The following is a 20,190-nucleotide window of genomic DNA, read 5'->3' on the forward strand; positions in this document are numbered from 1 at the left end:
GAGTCTGTGCACATCCAGTGCCTAGCGACTAGTTTTCTAGCATAGAATATTGATTCGCTGAGGAATGTGATTGTGGACCTATCCTTGATGGTATCCGGTAGTAGTCCAAGAAGACATAACTTGGGGTCTAGCTGGATCGGTGATCCCATGTGATTGTGAAGGAATTTTATAATCTGTACCCAGTAGCTTTGTATCTCTGGGCACAACCATAGTAAATGGAAAAATGTGCACGGATTACTAGAGCACCTTGGGCAATTTGGGTTATGTTGTGAGGAGAATTTAGCGATTCTAGCGGGCGTAAGGTAGGATTTGTGTATTATATATAGTTGGGTGAGGCGTTCTGAAATTTTAGGTGATGTTTTTTTAACATTCTCTAGTATGTCTTCCCAGTCAGAATTATCTATTGGTCCTACGTCATCTTCCCATCTAATCCTCGCATTGTCAATGATCCTAGCTACCGTCTTGGTACGCAGTGTGGCGTATAAAGTGGAAATAAGTTTGTCAGGGTTCGTTCCTGTGATCACGTCCACCAGTGTTAGTGATTGTGGGTTGGGAAAACCATTTGCAAATTGTGTTTGAAGTGCGTGTTTTAGTTGTATATATCTAAATTGCATATGGGGGGAGAGGTCATGCTCTTCGCAAATTGTTTGAAAGTTTCTTATGCCAAATATAGTAATGACCTTGAATAAGAACACTATTCCCTTAGCGGCCCAACTGGAGGCCCCAGGTAAAGACACCAGTTCCCTCAATTGGGGATTGTGCCACAGGGGTGTGTGCGAATGAAAGAAATCAGTTCCAATAAGTCTGGCTGCTCTCTCCCACACGTCTGTGTTGGGATAACAGCGAGTTTCAGTCCTCTTTCTTGTGCTTCGTATTACCGCCTCTAAAGAGCACCTGCAATGGGGAGTACAAATCTTTATTGGCTTTTTTGCATACTAGGATTTGATATCTTTCTTCATCTTGTTTTGTGGATATAGTAAAAGTGTGAGAGCTGAGCTGCTATGTAATATGTATATACATCGGGTAGGGCTGCCCTGCCAGAGGAGGTTGGGTTCTTGAGCGTATTCCAGGCCAGTTTGTGCCTGTTAGGACCCCAAACAAAGGAATTGGGAATTTTATCAATTGTTTTGAAGGTTTTAAGGGGAATAAAAATTGGGGAATTCCAGAGTACATAGAGGAACTTCGGCAATAGTATCATCTTAAATAGATTAATTCTACCCGTTATTCCTAGAGGGAGTCTCGCCCAGGTTTGCGTGCGGGATTTTAAATAGGAAAAGAGCGGTTCAATGTTATTAGTGACATATTCCAGGGGGTCTCTAGTGATTTCTACACCTAAATATTTAATGGAGGCAACTCTTTGCAAAGGAAGAGAGGCCGCGCTGTGTGTTGGGGGTGACACGTCTAAGGGGAGAATCTGAGATTTAGTCCAGTTCATACTGAGACCCGAATGTTTTCCGAATTTCTCAATGGTCAGTAAGGCTGCTTGTAGAGATGGGCCAGTATCCTCTAAGTATAGAAGCATGTCATCTGCGTACAAGCTTAACGTCTCCGTTAAAGGTCCCGCTCGTAGCCCCTGTATGTGTGGGTTCTGTCTGAGGGAGATGGCGAGAGGCTCCACCACCAAGGCGTACAATAGAGGGGATAGTGGGCACCCCTGACGGGTTCCTCTTCCCAGCGGGAAGGGATTGGACGTCCATCCGTTCACCACCACTCTTGCCACCGGGAAGTAATATAATAATTGTACCCATTTTATGAAATTGGGACCAAAGCCATATCCCCGCAGGCATTCCCAAAGGTATCCCCATTCCACCGAATCGAACGCCTTTGCGGTGTCAAGCGCCACTACTGCTCTATCACCCATATTCTCGTGATCCACTTGAATGTTCATGTGGAGGCGTCTTAAATTCATGGCTGTGTTTTTCCCAGGCATGAATCCCGTCTGATCGGGATGAATAAGGGAGAGAATACTATTGTTGAGGCGTATGGCTAGTATTTTAGCTAATATTTTTATGTCTGCTTGGAGGAGTGAAATAGGGCGATAGGATTCTGGTAATTGGGGATCTTTACCTGGCTTGGGAATTACTATGATTACCGCCTGGCGGAGGGTTTCAGGAGGAGATTCAGTTTCAAATATATGGTTATACAATTTCAAAAGTTCGGGGGCTAGTACCTCTGAGTATGCTGCGTAGAAATCCAATGGGATACCATCTCCTCCCGGTGCTTTAGCTGGTGCTAATGATGCTATAGCTAGGGCAATTTCATATAACGTGAGAGGAGCCTCTAGTTCTTGTAATTGGGATTCAGATAACTGTGGAAAGGGGACCTCCTGAAGGAATGATCTGGTTTCCTGTGTAGTGGCTGTGACCTTAGAGGAATATAAATCCGAATAGTATTTGCGAAATGCTTCCGCAACCACAGGAGGGTCTGAAAGTATAACGTTATGAGGACCTGACAAGGTTACTACTACTGTGGGGTTAGTGTCTTGATGGGCCAGATATGCTAGTAATTTGCCGGCGCGTTCCCCTTGTTCGAACACGCGTTGTTTTAAGAAGAAAAGTTTTTTTTTTTAGCTTTTTCGTAATGTAACTGGTCTAAGAGGCGTGTATGTAGTCTGAGTGTTGCTGCTCTATCCTGAGTGGGATCTTTGTGAAATTCCATTGTTAGTAAATCTACCTTGTCTGAGGCTTGATCGAGAATTACATTGGAGGAGGTTTTTATTCTGTTTATTCGCGAGGAGAGGATAGTGCGAATATGTAATTTGTACGCTTCCCAGACATGTCCCACTGAGGCAGTGTTTTTGTTGACCTTAAAATAAAATTGCCATTCTGTGTGTATATCCTCTTGATCTTTCAACATTTATAACCAAAAGGGGTGCAGGCGCCAGGTTCGAGGTCCTATATTCTGGGTTAGTTGCAATGTTGCCCAACAAGGGGCATGATCAGAAAGGGATCTAGTGTGGTATCCTGAACCTGTTAGTCGGGGAAGTAACATGTCAGAAATTAGAATAAGGTCAATTCGGGACATAGTGGAGTGAGTCGCCGAGAAACATGAATACACCAGGTCGTGGGGGTGTCTATATCTCCATGTGTCAGTTAACGAGAATTCTTTTAACGTGCGCACTAGTCTGGTAGTGTCAGGGGGATGGGCATTTTGACTTGACTGTACTCTATCTATCTGGGGGTTCAGAACCATATTGAAGTCCCCCAGCCAAATAGCAGGTATATTGGGGTGTTGAGCCATATATAGCAGGCCTTCTGTGATTAAGTTAGATTTATACGGTGGGGGTATGTAGAAAGCCATAACTAAGTATTGAGAACCATATAGTATACACTGTAGGAAGACAAAGCTACCTTGGGGGTCTGTGCGTACCGAAATTAGTGCAAAGGGTGCAGTTTTAGCTATAAGAACTGAGACCCCGCAAGAGTAAGGAGAGTGGGTGGCGTGAAACGCCCAACCTATCCAAGGCCGCTTCAGCGCAAGCTGGAGCTGCCCAGTAACATGGGTCTCAACTAAGACAGTGATATCTGCACGATATGTTTTAAGGCAGGTAAAAACTGCCGTGCGTTTTAGTTTCTCGGATCCCACAGATATTCCAAGTAAGGAATTTTAAGTTAGCCATGTCAATGACCCAACCAATTTTTTAGGATACAACAAAGGTACATTTTAGGGACACATGCCACCCCTCTCCTCTCCAAGGCGATCACAGTCACTTCTCTCCCCTCCACATAATAGTACACATACACATTCACTTCAGTACATTGCAGGATATTATACATGTTCTTTAACTTAACTTGAACCTTAACATTTTTCCTTCCCGCCCTCCCTGCCCTCAGCCGCCCAAACTTGACTGGGGCTTGTATCCCAAAACTTGTGCTGCTGTAAAAAAGATATGTTATTGTAAAGGCATTTAGAACAAAAAATAAAAAGCAGATGCACATTGAACGGGTCAGCACCGTCGATAGCCTATTGGGCAACGTCAGTGTTGACATAACCGAACTCCCGTTAGGGGCGAACAAATACTGGATAGTACTCCAGCGATGGAACAAACGTAATGATAGTTATACGGCAAATAAAAAAGTTTCCGTAAAGTGGAATCCATACTCCACTGTGGCATCTAGCAAGAAGAATTGCGCAAGATCAAGTGCAAACCCCATGTTTTAGTGTGCGGCGGTGAGGCAATAGCATTTCTCTGTATTCCATTTTGGCACAGTTAGTGGTAAGGTGGGGGTTTAAGAAAAGTAAAACATAAAAGGAGGAGGAGAAGACTGATTAAATGATCCGGGATATTTGTCTGTTCCGGTCATAGATGGCTGCCGCGCAGGCACTTTTAAGGGGAAATATACAGTTCCTGTGACATAAATCGTATATGATTTAAGCATTATATGAGGCATGGTGATATCAAAGGTTTTAAACAGTGGAGGGTTGAGGTGTTTAATAGATAGATTCAGGGCAGCATAGTGCGATTTTCTTTGATCATCCATCCACATGCGGGGTCAGTATAATCACACCTGTGGGTCCGTATTATGGCAGTCATAAGAAGTAGTGTATTTCATGGAGTTATGCAGTGTCACTTACTTTGGTTGGCGGCGGGGACATGCGCTAGGCCGGGCGGTTTCTCTGCGCGTCTTGTTGATCCAGCCACGCTGAAGCCAGAGCTGGGTCCTCAAAAAAGTGTACCCGGTCTTCACCTATTATACGAAGTCGGGCTGGGAAAAGCATTGCATACTTTATATGGTGTGCTCTCAGGCGGCGTTTAACTTCCTAGAAACGGGCTCTTTGGCGCTGGACCTCTGCCGAGAAGTCCGGGAACGCTGAGATGGATCCGGATTAATATGGGATATTTCCCTTTAGTCTAGCCAGCCGTAGGACCGCATCTCGGTCCCTAAAGTTCAACAGCTTTGCAATGAATGTACGTGGGGGTGCCCCTTCAGGTGGGCGGCGGGCTGGCATGCGGTGGGCCCGTTCCACTACAAATGTGGCTGAAAATGCCTCTCTACCGTATGTTGTAATCAATAGTTGCTCTAGGAAGGTGGCTGGGTCTGTGCCTTCGGAGCCCTCCGGCAATCCAATAAACCGGAGGTTGGATCTGCGGGCCCGGTTCTCCAGGTCATCATGCTTTTGTGCCAATTGTTGCAGCTGACGCTGCATGTCCTCTTGTGAGTTCTGCATAGGGTATAATGTGTCCTCCACCCGCCCGATTCTAGTCTCAGTCTCAGTGACCCGTTCCCTGAGTTTTGTCATATCATGTCTAATTAGTGAAATGTCCACCTTCACCTCCTCTATTTTGGTTGTCAAGGTGGACTGACATAGGGATATTGCCTCCAGTACCTTTGCGGTGCCGTCTGGCTCTTGCTCTGCAGGAGAGGCCGCGTGCTCTGCTGGCACGGCGCCATCTTGACCCTCAGCATCTCGCTCCGTCATTCGGTACCGCTCCAGCGACGAGGAGGCTGTGTTGGCTCGCTTCGGCGGGGACATGATGTTCTCGGGTCACTGTGCCAGGTCTAACTAGTTTTTAGAGGAGGATTCCGGTGTTCCTAATGTGCAGGATGGATGTAGAAGGATCTGCCACAAGCGGAGCTACAGTCACGCACGTCCGCTCACATCGCTGTACTTCTTACTCAATTGTAAATGTGCTCTATGTCCCACAATGGTGAAAAAAACTGTTGATTGTGCTCGCAACTGATTCATAGAAAGGTGAAGGTCCCTACTCACTGAATGAAGTTGACCCTCAGTACCTTACAGCAAGAGCGGTCAAAAGCGATGTGTGGGCTGTGTGTCCAGAGGTGGCTGGAATCAGCTCCCGTTGGTAGCTTGTGGTCCGTGGTCCCGGGGAACAGCCCAGAGAGAAAAACTCAGCTCACCCACACTGTACGAGATCCAGACCGTGATCAGGTCTCGGCGGTCACAGGCTCCACACATGAACTCCGACCAGCAGCCCCCTGCCACTATCCATGCTCCAAATGGACAACCATATAGTATTCAAAAAGAAAAGAAAAGTGGGCTCCACATAGTGTAAACCAGTACGGCTCTTTAATAAAACTTTAAAAGCCAAATACAGTTCTCAAGCGGGTTGATGAAAACAACAGCTTGGTATATCATTTAAAGTCCTCGCAAACTCTCCAATAAATCGATTTAGGCTTGCTGTATATCATCTAAAACTTGATCCAACAAACCAATGCGTTCTAGCTTGACATATTTCGTCATGGCAAATGACGTCATCAGAAGCTAAGGACTCAGGTGTGTGATTACCCTTATATACCCTTCAGGCAACGTTTCCAGGGAACTCCCATATTGGATTCTTTTGTGGTAAATGCACATATCACACAGCACTCTGCTAATGCAATTCATCTTCACGGCTGAATTGTAATTTTTATGTGTAAAATGTATTTTTATGGTGGTGTAATCAATGCAATAATTTGGTATTTATTATTACACCATCATAAAAATACATTTTACACATAAAAACTACAATTAATTAAAATCAATTAAATTCAAATACTGTTTTTATACAAAAGACCCACTACCGCCATCTAGTGGCGATAATATATAGGAATCTACATAAATATATAATTCTACATATAAATCCTCCCTATGTGTAAAGAATGCTAGCAGGCTCATAGAAATGCGTTAAAATTTGTAAAAATACTTTTATGCCAACGGATACTAGCAGTTCCCACCCACCCCATGTGATTTTAAATACCATTTTATCTGGACAGTTAGTTAATAATTGGTTAAAAAAACATTTTAAATCTATATCTAAATTCATTCCCTGTGGATGCAGAGTACATAATTCATATATCCACCTCGTTTCATTTTGTGATACAGCTTTGCGCATATCATTGCCCCTCCAATGATTATCAATTTTATCCATACCAATAAAGGTAAGCAAAGAGGGGTCCCTAATATGGAACTGCCTAAAGTGATAGGAAAGGCTGTGCTTTCTAAACCCATTCTTTATGTTATTCAAGTGCTCACCCAATCTTACCACAGGCTTTCTAAAACTCTGGTTAGGCCACATCTGGTGTATCCTGTGCAGTTCTGGTCACCAGTCCTCAGAAAGGATGTGCTGGAACTGGAGAGAGTCCAAAGAAGGGCAACAAAACTAATAGGGGGACTGGAGGACCTCGATTACGAGGAACGACAGGAAACACTAAATCTATTCTCTCTGGAGAAACGACACTTGAGAGGAGATATGATAGCGATTTACAAATACCTCAATGGTCAGAAAAAAACTATTCAGTCTCAAGGAATGTAAGAGGACACGGGGACACACAATGAGATTGGAGGAGAAGCGGTTTAACTTTAAACTGTGCAGGGGGTTTTTCACTGTCAGGGCAATAAGGATGTGCAACTCTCTTCTACAATTGGTGGAGGCTACGGAGTATGGATATTTTTAAGTGACTCTTGGATGTGCATCTTAAAGAACACAACATACAGGGATATGGGAAGTAATTATAGACACTGACATGTGCACCTACACAGGTTGAACTGGATGAACTATTGTCTTTGTTCAACCTTACCTACTATGTAACTATGTATGTAGCCTTATAAAACACACCGATCAAACATTTTTCCCAGCAGTAGAAAGCAATAGGTGGGGAGGTGATGTCACACACACTGCAGCGCTAGAGCACAGAGCCCAGTGAAACCTGAAACCTAGGTGAGGGGAGGTACACACCCACTCTATACACTGCCATAGGGAATTATACAGAGCTGAGGCTGTCAGTCACCTGCTGTGTGCTGGGGGGGTGTCTCCTGGAAGGCTGTGGAGTCCGCAGAAACTGCTTGCTTTGGATTCAGACTAGTACACACTAAAGAAGGATGTACTGTACTTTGTTCATTTATCATGTCTGAGGTTTACAGCCACTTTAACCGGGAAATGATAATCTTTTTCTGTTGGTATGTTACATTGTTAGTGCCAGTTGTGTTTTCCCTAGTTTCACCATGATCTTCCTTGTTTTCCAAAATTAGGAAAGTATGGAACCAGTAAGGAAAAAACAGAAACAAACACAGAATGTCAGGTAAGTTTGTATGGGGTTTATGTTATTGTAGGAAGATTGTCCTCCATAATACTATATAACTCTTTGATTCACACATTAGAAATGAATTCCAGGTATGGCTAATTTATATATAGTTACAGCTGGGACCAGTGTAAATATGTATATACAATACCTGGCCACTACCCCAGTGTTGTCCACTTGCTTCTTGGTCCTGTGCTGAGTGGCCGACCTGCTGCATTCTGAACACAGGAGGTTGGCTTTTTGGTATTCAGAGGATGCTTTGCATTTTTGAATGATTGCAAAGATTTCTCTGATTGGATGAGATGGAGAGGCGGGGGAGTGACATTATGATTACATTGTAGTTAAAGTGAAACTAGACTCTAGATAAAAATATAACCTTTTGCTGCTTACAAGCACTTAAATGTGATGGCTGCATTAGTTTTCTTTTTTTTGCAGGCTTTTATCCTTTTTAATCCTACATTTACCTGATCCTGCCAGTAACCTCTTCATGTCCTAAGATGACAATGCATACTCCCTTTACTGTGTCTGTGAAAGAGCAGTGTTGTCGCATTAAGACAGGAAGTGTGTTAGGACTACGGATCCCCCCCCACCCCGCTTATTTTCATAACATGGGTGGGGGTTATGTAACCCAGAGGTAAACTGTGAATGGCTGATAACATTGTACACAGTAAGTTAGGAGCCATGTCTACCAGTATCCACAGGTATATTTTATAACAAACCACCTTCAAAGGTATGTTTAACAGACCAAAAGGGAGCAAATACGAGAAGTTAAAGTGATACTAAACCCACAATAGTAACATGAGTCTGTATATGCAGTAAAGCATGCTTGTTATACTCACTGTGGAACCTAAGGGGTTAATCCTCCACATTGTGTAAAAAGGCTGTTTGATCCTATCTTCTGTGATCCTCCCCTTCTTCCACAGTCCCCAATCCATCTGCTGATAGTGCAGAGCCCTAGAAGGTACTCTGCACATGCTCAGTGTAGTGTGCATTGCTAGAGCGTTTTTTAGTTTTTTTGGGAGGGTGCGTGTGATCAGCACTGTCCAGACAGAGGGTCAGGGGTCATGCAGCCTCATTGGACAGTCAGAAAAGAATAAATACTTTTACAAGCTTTAACCAGTGCTCTACCAGATACTGGTAGAAGTCACAAGTTGCTATATACTGCTGATGAGAAAGGGTATTTAGCCGTTTATATTTACGAAAATAATTACATTTCCATGTTCTGTGTACTGTGGGAGACCAGCTATAGTGAATGCAGGGTCCTGGGTTTGGTAACACCTAAATTGTTGGAGTTTACATACACTTTGATCTGTTAATAAAACAGAGATAAGATAAAATAAACAAGGAGCTTATCAATTTAACAAGATCTGAACCTAAACGAGATGACAGTTTGTCTGCTAAAGCAGTGTGTATAAAGACATGCATTTTTTAAATACAGTTTTTAGCTTCTAACCAGATTTTTTATTTTTTCAGGGGAGAAGGATTCTAATGCAAAAAAAAGCCCATAAAGAATATATACATAAAAAATATTACAAACTTTTATTGATAGAACAACTTTAAAAATGACCAAAAGGTCACATTGTGTGTGTGTGTGTGTATATATAAGTTTGTGTGTGTGCGTGTATATATATATATATATATATATATATATATATATATATATATATATATATACGCACATATTCAACAATTAACTTGCAGAGAGTATGAGTCTTCTTCAGGGGTTTGTTGCAATGTTGAATTCTAACAGTGGGTGATCGTATAAAACAAACATTAGGCTGGGTGCTATCAATTAATGCTATAATTATATCAGTGAAGGTGTCCCTGTAATGCTAATCCATCCAGGGGGGCATCAAATATAGGTCCAAAAAAGGGGGATCCTAGATGGACCAACAGCAGAATCCATGGAGTAAAGCCATCCATAGACGCTTCTAATCTCGGCCAGTTCAGCAGGGACTGGCAGAGATTCAAACCATGTATGAGTAGGCTGATTTGATTTGATCCATCTATCAACTTGGGTACAAGCAGCTGTCGGATTTTAAATGTGATTATAGCTAAGCAGCTATGATGCAGTAGCTGCTAGCAGTAATCAGTGTGTTCTACCGGTGCGGACCTGTGGTTGCAGGAAATAAAATCGCTCCATGGCCGGCTTAAGAGCAAACAGCTAATATGTTATTATCCACTGACCACAATAGCGGTTAGCTGTTTGCTCTTACTCTATTCTGCTGTTGGTCCATCTAGGATCCTACTTTTTTGGACCTATTTTGATTCCCCCCTGAATGGAATAGCAATAATTGACCCTCACAGTCCACCATCTGAGTTCCTATGCGCTTTTCTTTTTCATACATCATGGGACACAGAGTTAGGTTAATATTCATTGCCTACTGGGTTATACTTCATCTCCAGGTGAATGAACACTGGTAGACCAAAGGTCTTTAGACAGGAAGTGATCCCCTATATAACCCCTCCCATACAGGAAGTACTTCACTTTTTTACCAGTGTCTGCAAGGTGGATGGCATGGTTATTTGAGCTCCAGGTCTCTAGTCCCACAAACGGTTCTTGAATGAATCAAGGGACTGACTGATTGGATCCATTTGACACAGGCTCTATATGCTTAGATAAATGGTACCCGAGCCCTGCAAAGAAGACTCAAGATCCTGCGAGTTTTTGCCTGTAATGCGGCCTCGGGGCTACATCCCGCGGTTACAAGCTGGAGTTGCGGGGGTTCCCCCTCAGAGGTTTCTAAGATCCAGCGTTCCCTCGGATCTTCCAAAAAGAGACTTATTGCTTCAGGCACCGCATCATTTAGTGCATCAAGGAGTGATTGTAGAGGTTCCTGTACCCAAAAGGGGTGCAGGGTTTTACTTGAGCCTGTTTACGGTTCAAAAACCAAACGGAGACACAAGGCCCATTTTGGGCCTAAGATCCCTGAACCAGTATCTACTGATCCAGTCCTTTCGAATGGAGTCTGTCTGCTCAGTAGTAGCCGCACTCCAGATAGGAGACTTTCTAGCTTCCATCGATATAAAAGACGCGTATTTACACGTACCTATCTTTTCAGCCTCATCAGGTTCCTGCGATTTGCAGTAGAGGAACGTAATTTTCAATTTGTGGCTCTACCCTTCAGGCTTTCTACAGCTCCCCTGGGTGTTCACAAAGGTCCTAGGACCAGCACTGGGTCGTTTAAGGGCCCAAGGGATTCTGGTGCTCGGGTATCTGGACGTAAATAAACAAAAACACCAAGCGCAATAATGTTCTAACGTGACATATACAATCAAATAAGTGTAAATCAAATGTATGTGAATGCACGTGCAATTAATTAAATAAAAATTGTTAGATTGACAATGATATCAAGCTGCTATCAATTATATAGTGGTCAGAATCCCCTAAAAATTAAAACATATAACATAGATTGATGCGCTCTGATACAAAGTTCAAACAATATGAGAAAAGAATTTTTTGTGCTAAAAAACCAATGTGAAAAAAATTGCTACCAAATCGCTAAAAAATCGCATATATAAAAAATCGCAAATATATGAAAAAATCGCAAATATTTAAAAACTGTGTTCCTCCAGTTATACAAATCCACTGGAAGTGGTGCGATATCTCCAAAGTAAACTAAGCAACAATTGTGTATAGATATACTAAAAATGCGTTTGCAAATAGTAATCAATCCAAATTAGTGCCAATAAATAAATAAATTAGATATATTCCCTGTGATAAGTGTTGAATCCTCCATAATAAAAAATAAATAAATGATATGCTTATAATGGTGCAATATATATAGAATTGATGAGTATAAATAGATAAATAGTGCCAATAGAATCTGATTAAATATAGATGATTAAATTCATGAGATAGGATAAGTAACAGGTGATAGTTCAATCCTCAGTAATCTGGGATATCTGGATTCCTGCAGTACTTATTTGTTCACCCTCTGAGCTATTTCTTCCACAGCCACAATGAATGGTAATTTTCTCAGTATCAAGTGGTTTTATGTAAAATAAACAGAGAGAAAACATTGCGCAATATTGTTACAATAAAAGTTCACAGGCAAAACAGCACAGTGATACACTCACGTGTGCCTGACTTGTTTTAGGCATGCAGATAAGCAGATAGGCAGATCTCAGCTGGCTTGTAAAGACAAGGCTTGCTACGCAAGCTGCTGCTGCTTGATACAATGTATTCAGCAGACTGTGTCCTAGGCTCCTCCTAAAGTTTTCTAACTCTTTTATTGATTCATATAGTATGGACGTTGTTGACGCACTATCTGTTCATGCCCAGAGGGCATTCCTAGGGGGGGAACTGTCACGGTCCCTACCATGCCCTGTGCAGATGGCCAGGCGTGGTCATGCTACAAGTGGCTCAAGGAGGTATTGAACTCATGACTGCCTATTTAGTGTTCCTGTTTCTTTGCCTCTGAGCCACACCTCAGTACCTTAACTGAGGAGCCTAGAACACAGTCTGCTGAATACATTGTATCAAGCAGCAGCAGCTTGCGTAGCAAGCTTTGTCCTTACAAGCCAGCTGAGATCTGCCTATCTGCTTATCTGCATGCCTAAAACAAGTCAGGCACACGTGAGTGTATCACTGTGCTGTTTTGCCTGTGAACTTTTATTGTAACAATACTGCGCAATGTTTTCTCTCTTTGTTTATTTTACATAAAACCACTTGATACTGAAAAAATTACCATATATTGTGGCTGTGGAAGAAATAGCTTAGAGGGTGAACAAATAAGTACTGCAGGAATCCAGATATCCCAGATTACTGAGGATTGAACTGTTGCCTGTTACTTATCCTATCTCATGAATTTAATCATCTATATTTAATCAGATTCTATTGGCACTATTTATCTATTTATACTCATCAATTGTATATATATATTGCACCTTTATAAGCATATCATTTATTTATTTTTTATTATGGAGGATTCAACACTTATCACAGGGAATATATCTAATTTATTTATTTATTGGCACAAATTTGGATTGATTACTATTTGCAAACGCATTTTTAGTATATCTATACACAATTGTTGCTTAGTTTACTTTGGAGATATCGCACCACTTCCAGTGGATTTGTATAACTGGAGGAACACAGTTTTTAAATATTTGCGATTTTTTCATATATTTGCGATTTTATATATATATGCGATTTTTTTTAGCGATTTGGTAGCAATTTTTTTCACATTCGTTTTTTAGCACAAAAAGTTCTTTTCTCACATTGTTTGAACTTTGTATCAGAGCGCATCAATCTATGTTATACGGGTATCTGGACGACCTCCTGCTCAGAGATCACTACAAGCTCTAGAACAGAGCATAACATGCACAGTGCAGTATTTGGAAAGCTTTTGCTGGATCATAAATGCCAAAAAGTCAACCTTGAGACCAGCTCAAAGTCTAAAGTATTTAGGTCTGATCCTAGATACGGTCCAAGCAAGGGTTTTTTTGCCACCCACAAGGATCTGTGTCCTGAAGGATCAGCTGCGTCAGTTAGAGACACCAGACAACCCTCCATTCAGCTCTGTATGAGTCTTCTAGGAAGGATGGTGTCCTCCTTCGAGGCAGTGCCCTATGCCCAGTTCCATTCCAGGCCTTTACAACAAAACATCTTGTTGGCTTGGAACAAAAGAGGACAAGCCCTGGATTATCCATTGTTCTTATCTCCTCGGGCACGCTTAAGCCTACACTGGTGGTTGCAGGATCAGAACCAGTGAAAGGGAAAATCCTTCCTCCCGGTAACTTGGAGAGTACTGACTACAGATGCCAGTCTCTCAGGCTGGGGAGCGACCCTAGAGGGGCTCACAGCTCAGGGGAAATGGTCAAGGACAGAATAGATCCTGCCCATCAACGTCCTGGAATTACAGGCCCTACGGTCCTGTACGGTGGAGTTTCAGGAGTGTCCTATCAGGGTTCAGTCCGACAATGCCACTGCAGTGGCCTATATAAACCACAAAGGCGGTACCAGGATTCATTCAGCTCGAAAGGAGGTGAACTACTTACTAGCCTGGGCAGAGGGACATGTGCCGATTCTATCGGCAGTCCATATCCCGGGAGTAGAGAACTGGAAGGCAGATTATCTCAGCCGCCAGCAGATCTGCCCGGGGGAATGGTCCCTACACCCAGGGGTGTTCCAGGAAATTTGCCAGCGTTGGGGATGGCCAGAGGTCGACCTACTGGCATCCAGGTTCAACAACAAGTTACAGCAGTTTGTGTCCCTGGTTTATGCTTTCCTTCCGATCCCTCTCCTTCCACATTTGTTGCGCAGGATTCGGCGAGAGGGGGGTTCCAGTCATTCTGATGGCACCAGCATGGCCCAGAAGGCCCTGGTTCCCGGAGATTGTGAGACTGACAATAGATGGGTCATGGACGCTTCCACGTCGCCCCGGTCTACTGTCTTAAGGTCCTATATTCTACCACAATTTACAGTCTCGGCATGGCTATTAAAGCCAGGGTGTTAAAAAGGACCATGGCATCTCGGGACCAGTGGTGTCTAACTCGGGAATGCTAGAAAAGCTGTCACTAGGAAGATCTATCGTAAGGTCTGGAAGACTTTTATCCCTTGGTGTGAAGCCAGAAAATGGCATCCTTGGAAATACGTGATTGGGAAAATTCTCTCTTTTCTACTGTCAGCTGTGGAAATCGGATTGGCTTTGAGTACAATCAGAGGTCAGATTTCAGCCCTGTCAGTGTTTTTCCAAAGGCCTTTTAGCCTCCCATTCGCTGGTCCAAACCTTTATGCAGGGGGCAACTCATTTGCTTCCCCCCATTAGGTCATCTATGTGTCCTCAGGACTTGAACTTGGTGATGTCTGTGTTACAGAAACAACCATTTTGAACCTATCAAGGAAATTCCATTAGACTTGCTGTCACGCAAGCTAGCCTTCCTGATGGCCATCACCTCGGCTAGAAGGGTGTTGGAGTTGGCGGCCCTTTCGTGCAGGGAACCATAGCTGATCCTTCACAACGACAGGGTCGTGTTACTACCTGCTCCATCCTTTTTGCCAAAGGTGGTGTCAGCCTTTCATTTAAATCAGGACATTATTTTGCCTTCTTCTTTCTCTCAGCCTCGTTTGGCGGAAGAGAGACTACTGCATTCCTTGGATGTTGTCCGAGCAGTCAAGGTTTGTTTGTCTAGATCTGCGGAAATCCGACGATCAGACTCAGTTTTTGTTTTACCAAAAGGACCCAAGAAGGGGCAGGCAGCTTCCAAGGCTTCCATTGCCAATTGGGTCCGTCATTTGGTCATTAGGGCCTATGGTCTGAAACGTAAAGCTCTTCCCTTTAGGGTAAGAGCTCATTCTACCAGGGGGTGTAGAAACCTCCTGGGCTTTTCGCCATCAGGTATTCTGAAGGCAGGTGGAGCCAGAAGCTCCAGTGGGGACCCCAGAAGGGATGGATCGGGGCTGCTCTGTGCAAAACCACGACCCGCGTTCGAAAATTTCACTTGCTTTTAACATTCAATTTTAAAGTGAATGTCATTTCTGAATGAAAACCACATACACTGTCTGAAAATTCATTTGATTTGAGAAGTTTTCTATTCAACTTCTTCCAATTTTCCTGTCAGTGTGGTCGAAAACAAATGTCAATTTGACCCTACTAACTTGTGAGGTCAGGCACTGATGTTGGACGAGAAGGCCTGGCTCACAGTCTCCACTCTAATTCATCCCAAAGGTGTTCTATCAGGTTGAGGTCAGGACTCTGTGCAGGCCAGTCAAGTTCTTCCACCCCAAACTCGCTCATCCATGTCTTTATGGACCTTCCTTTGTGCACTGGTCCAAATCATTTGGTGGAGGGGGGAATATGGTGTGGGGTTGTTTTTCAGGGGTTGAGTTTGGCCCCTTAGTTCCAGTGAAGGAAACGCTTAAGGCGTCAGCATACCAAGACATTTTGGGCAATTTTATGCTTCCAACTTTGTGGGAACAGTTTGGGAATGGCCTCTTCCTGTTCCAACAGGACTGCGCACCAGTGCACAAAGCAAGGTTACCTTGCTATAAGGGTGCTCTATTCTAAAGTTTGAGGCTTGCTATAGAGGTACTCTATACTATACTTTGTGGCTTGCTATAGAGGCACTTTATTTTATACTTTGGGGCTTTCTATAGGGGTATTCTGAAGGCAGGTGGAGCCAGAAGCTCCAGTGGGGACCCCAGAAGGGATGGATCGGGGCTGCTCTGTGCAAAACCACGACCCGCGTTCGAAAATTTCACTTGCTTTTAACATTCAATTTTAAAGTGAATGTCATTTCTGAATGAAAACCACATACACTGTCTGAAAATTCATTTGATTTGAGAAGTTTTCTATTCAACTTCTTCCAATTTTCCTGTCACTGTGGTCGAAAACAAATGTCAATTTGACCCTACTAACAATTAGAAAATCGAACGTTCTTAAAATTAGAGTTTTTAAATGTATTGCCAGCATAAGTGACAGCAGGAGCAGGTAGCTTGTATCCAGCTACCTGCCTATCACAAGGGAGTCTGTCATGCATAATATTATATTATAATCCTGTCTGAAAATCTGCAAAACAGTGTCTTTTTACTATTGATTTATATTTTTCTTTGAATAAAAATTTTGATCTTTGAGCCTGAAGATAGGTACCAGATTTAACCTCTATTAGTTTTATATCTCCTTTGTCATACTCAGAGTGGATTAGATAGTTGTTTTTTTTATATTTACCACTGCACATAGATATTGAAGAAAAATTTTTCTTTTTTTTTTTTTTTTTTTTTTTTAACTTTACATGTTAAATTATACACCAAACTTTTTTTTTTTTGAGGTTTTTATACGATTAATCGAAAACAATAATCGTCCAACTAATCAATTATGAACATAATCGTTGCAAGCCTAGTACCATTTAAGAACATCAATCTATATCCGGGCATGTGATTGATGAATACATTGGAGTGGCTTGCAGAATGAGCAGAAGCCTATTTTAAACCCATTCTTTTTTGCTCTTTTTTGTGTTAAATATATAGTGGTGGAAAGGTAGTTTCACTTTGGCAATATTCATTTTAATAACATGTCACTATAATACAGTAGTTCAGTCTTTTGTTACTGTTGTTTATTTTTTATGTTTTACAGAAGATCAAGGAAAGCAAAAGGATCATCAGGATTTTTGCCAGATGGACAGGTCGGGAGGTTTAGAGATGGTGCACTGATTCTGAGTAGCAAAGATATTTCCAAGATTAAACAATCCAAAGTTAGTAAATGAAACATGACCCTATATTCTATATATTCTACACAATGGCTGAGGAATGTCTTCTGATATCGGTGCATATGCGAAGACACAGTGTTGCATCAAGCAGATTACGGGAGAAGCATAAGGGCTAAGTACTACAGGTGTTTCCTGGTTGATATGCTGAATAAAACTAATATCATTCTTCTATTGCCTTCACTCTTGAAGGGGAAAGACTGTCTGTTGGACCTCGATGAGCAGAAGCCTTCAACCAGACAAGCATTAATTGGTAGCAAACTTTGGAAAACACTTTGGTGGCCTACCAACGAGTCTCTCATTTTTATTATCTCTGTTCTGTGTAATAGTTAAATATGCTGATTCTATTAAATTATAGATTTCTCTTCTTTTCATTGAAGGAGACAGCAGATTTTTATGATGAACGGGATTGATTTAGCCACCTGCAGTAGTTTGACACTAGGTGCAAACAAAGCTAAAAAAACACCCATGGTGGCCAAACCCCTCCATCTGCAAAACAGAGCTCAGTTTTTTGCCCAGCGTCTCAGGAGTGAGACCCTTCAAATTTTTTCTCTCCTTTTCTGGTTCTGTTGTTATATTTGTAATAAGTGTAATGAAAGTGGTTCCAAAGCTTCAAGGTTTTTATTTTTTACCCTACTGCATTCTCTGCATTAGGGTAAAAAAAAACTTCAGTATTCAGCTCCCCCTGCCTAAATACTTACCTGAGCCTAATCTTGATCCAGTGATGTGCAAAAGAGCAGAGACACGCTCTTTCTCCCCATTAGCTCAGACACAGCAGGGGGAGCCATTGTCAATCACAGCCAGTGAGGAGGGGGCAGGGCCAAGTTGTGCTCTGTGTGTCTTATAGATACATCAGAGCTGACCCAGGAGAGAGCATGCACGGGTGCCCCAATAGCAAGCAGTTTATTATGGGGGTCCTCAGCAGGGTGGGGGGGAGCCAGGAGCGCTGGCAGGGGACCCAAACAAGGAGATCAGGGCTGCTCTGTGCAAAAATATTGCACAGAACAGGTAAGTTTGATGTGTTTTAGAATCAATTTAACCAGTTAGCGACTGCCCCACATACATTTACTGTGGCAGGGCGGCCGCTGTGTGCTGATTTCGTATCTGGTACATGACCAGCGCTTCCAGGTAAGGCGCGTGCGCCAATCCCCCTAGCTGTGCTATGATTTGTTACAGCATAGGCCGATCAGTGGATCCCGGCCAATGAGTGATCGCCGGGACCCACTGATCGGCTTCGTCATTCACGAAAGAGCTCTGTGTTGGTAAAAAACACAGTGCTCTGTACACTGACAGGCGATCTTGCTGTTTTTTTAAATTCCCTGCAAAGGGGAAAAAACAAGATCACTTAGTAAAATCAGTATATATTACACATTGTTAGGCACACAGTTAACCCCTTGATTGCTCCTAGATGTTAACCTCTTCCCAGCCAGTGTAATTAGTGCAGTGACAGTGTATAGTATTAGCACTGAAGTGTAAAATGTTCCTTCCTACAAGAAGAAAGCACAGTTGCTCATACATGATTTTTTTCTGCCTCCACTGTCCCCTTGTACATCCATATTGTACTTGCTTGACTACAATGTATCTTTACTCCATCCTGTTAAGAATTTAGTCCTACACAACACACTCTTCTCCTACATTTTTCCTACATTCTTGCCACTCTTCCACTTTCTGGTCTTGCTGACATTGCCCACATATATGCCTTGCTGTTCTCAGATCTCTCGGTGGGTAAGTCAACAATTTAATTTTCCATTTAAAATACACTCTTATTGGGTACACATGTTCAATTGCTTGGTAACACAAATTGCTAATCAGCCAATCACATGGCAGCTACTCAATGCATTTAGGCATCTAGATGTGGCGAAGACGACTTGCTGAACTTCAAACCGAGCATCAGAATTGGGAAGAAAGGGGATTTAAGTGACTTTGAATGTGATATGGTTGTTGGTGCCAGACAGGCTGGTCTGAGTATTTAAAAAACTGCTCATCTACTGGGATTTTCACGCACAACCATCTCTAGGGTTTACAGAGTATGGTCCAAAAAAGAGAAAATATCAAGTGAGTGGCAGTTGTGTGGCGGAAAATGCCCTGTTGATGTCAGAGGAGAATGGGCAGGCTGGTTCGAGATGATAGAAAGGCAATAGTAACTCAAATAACCACTCGTTCTAACCAAGGGATGCAGAATTCCATCTCTGAACGCAGAACACATCAGACCTTGAAGCAGATGGGCTACAGCAGCAGAAGACCACATTGGGTCCCACTCCTGTCAGCTAAGGACAGGAAACTGAGGCTACAATTCACACAGGCTCACCAAAATTGGACAACAGAAGATTGAAAAAACGTTGGCAGGTCTGATGAGTCTCGATTTCAGCTGCGACATTCAGATGGTAGGGTCAGAATTTGGTGTAAACAACATGAAAGCATGGATCCATCCTGCCTTGTATACTGTATATGGCAAGCAGAAAAACACATCGGGAGGAGAAAAGTCACAACTAGGATTGATGTTTATGAAAGAAAAAGGAACCAAGAAACAAGCAAAAGTAAATAGAATAGATGATCAAAATTGTAAAGAAAAGCAAAACTGATGTCTCTGTGCAAAATTATAATATCTTTGAGCTGAACCCCGGGCACACTGCTAAATATAAGGATGAAATAAACATTTTACGTGCCAAAAGATTTGTATCTCTGTCTATTTTAAACAATTTATGCATTTTACACAGATTTGTACATTTTACATAGCTGTGCCATACAAGTACATCCTTGTCTGGAAGGGTAGGGCGCGTGGTTTTTTTCTCTGCTCAATGTAACACTTGTGTCTGGACAGTGAAAGTAGATGCAGACTGATGAGATTATTTCTGTCTTACTTTGCCCTCTCCTCCAATCAGCACATGAACACTGCAGTACAACAGATTGGCTGGTTCTCCCTTTACTGATCTGAGCTCTGCTCTATGGGGGGGGGGGGGGG

At 42.6% G+C, this 20,190-nt stretch overlaps 1 protein-coding gene across 1 annotated transcript in view; it reads left to right on the forward strand.

The window, feature by feature from the left end:
- FSAF1 (40S small subunit processome assembly factor 1) overlaps positions 1-19,333 on the forward strand; it is a 37,516-nt gene extending 18,183 nt beyond the window's left edge. The window contains exons 6-7 of the mRNA XM_073627884.1: positions 7,972-8,021; positions 17,099-19,333. Coding sequence (XP_073483985.1) covers positions 7,972-8,021; positions 17,099-17,228 — 180 coding nt within the window. The 3' untranslated portion in view covers positions 17,229-19,333. The remainder of the gene's footprint in view (positions 1-7,971; positions 8,022-17,098) is intronic.
- The last annotated feature ends 857 nt before the right edge of the window (positions 19,334-20,190 follow it).

The sequence above is a fragment of the Aquarana catesbeiana genome, linkage group LG04, assembly GCF_042186555.1.
Source record: "Aquarana catesbeiana isolate 2022-GZ linkage group LG04, ASM4218655v1, whole genome shotgun sequence".
Taxonomy (NCBI): domain Eukaryota; kingdom Metazoa; phylum Chordata; class Amphibia; order Anura; family Ranidae; genus Aquarana; species Aquarana catesbeiana.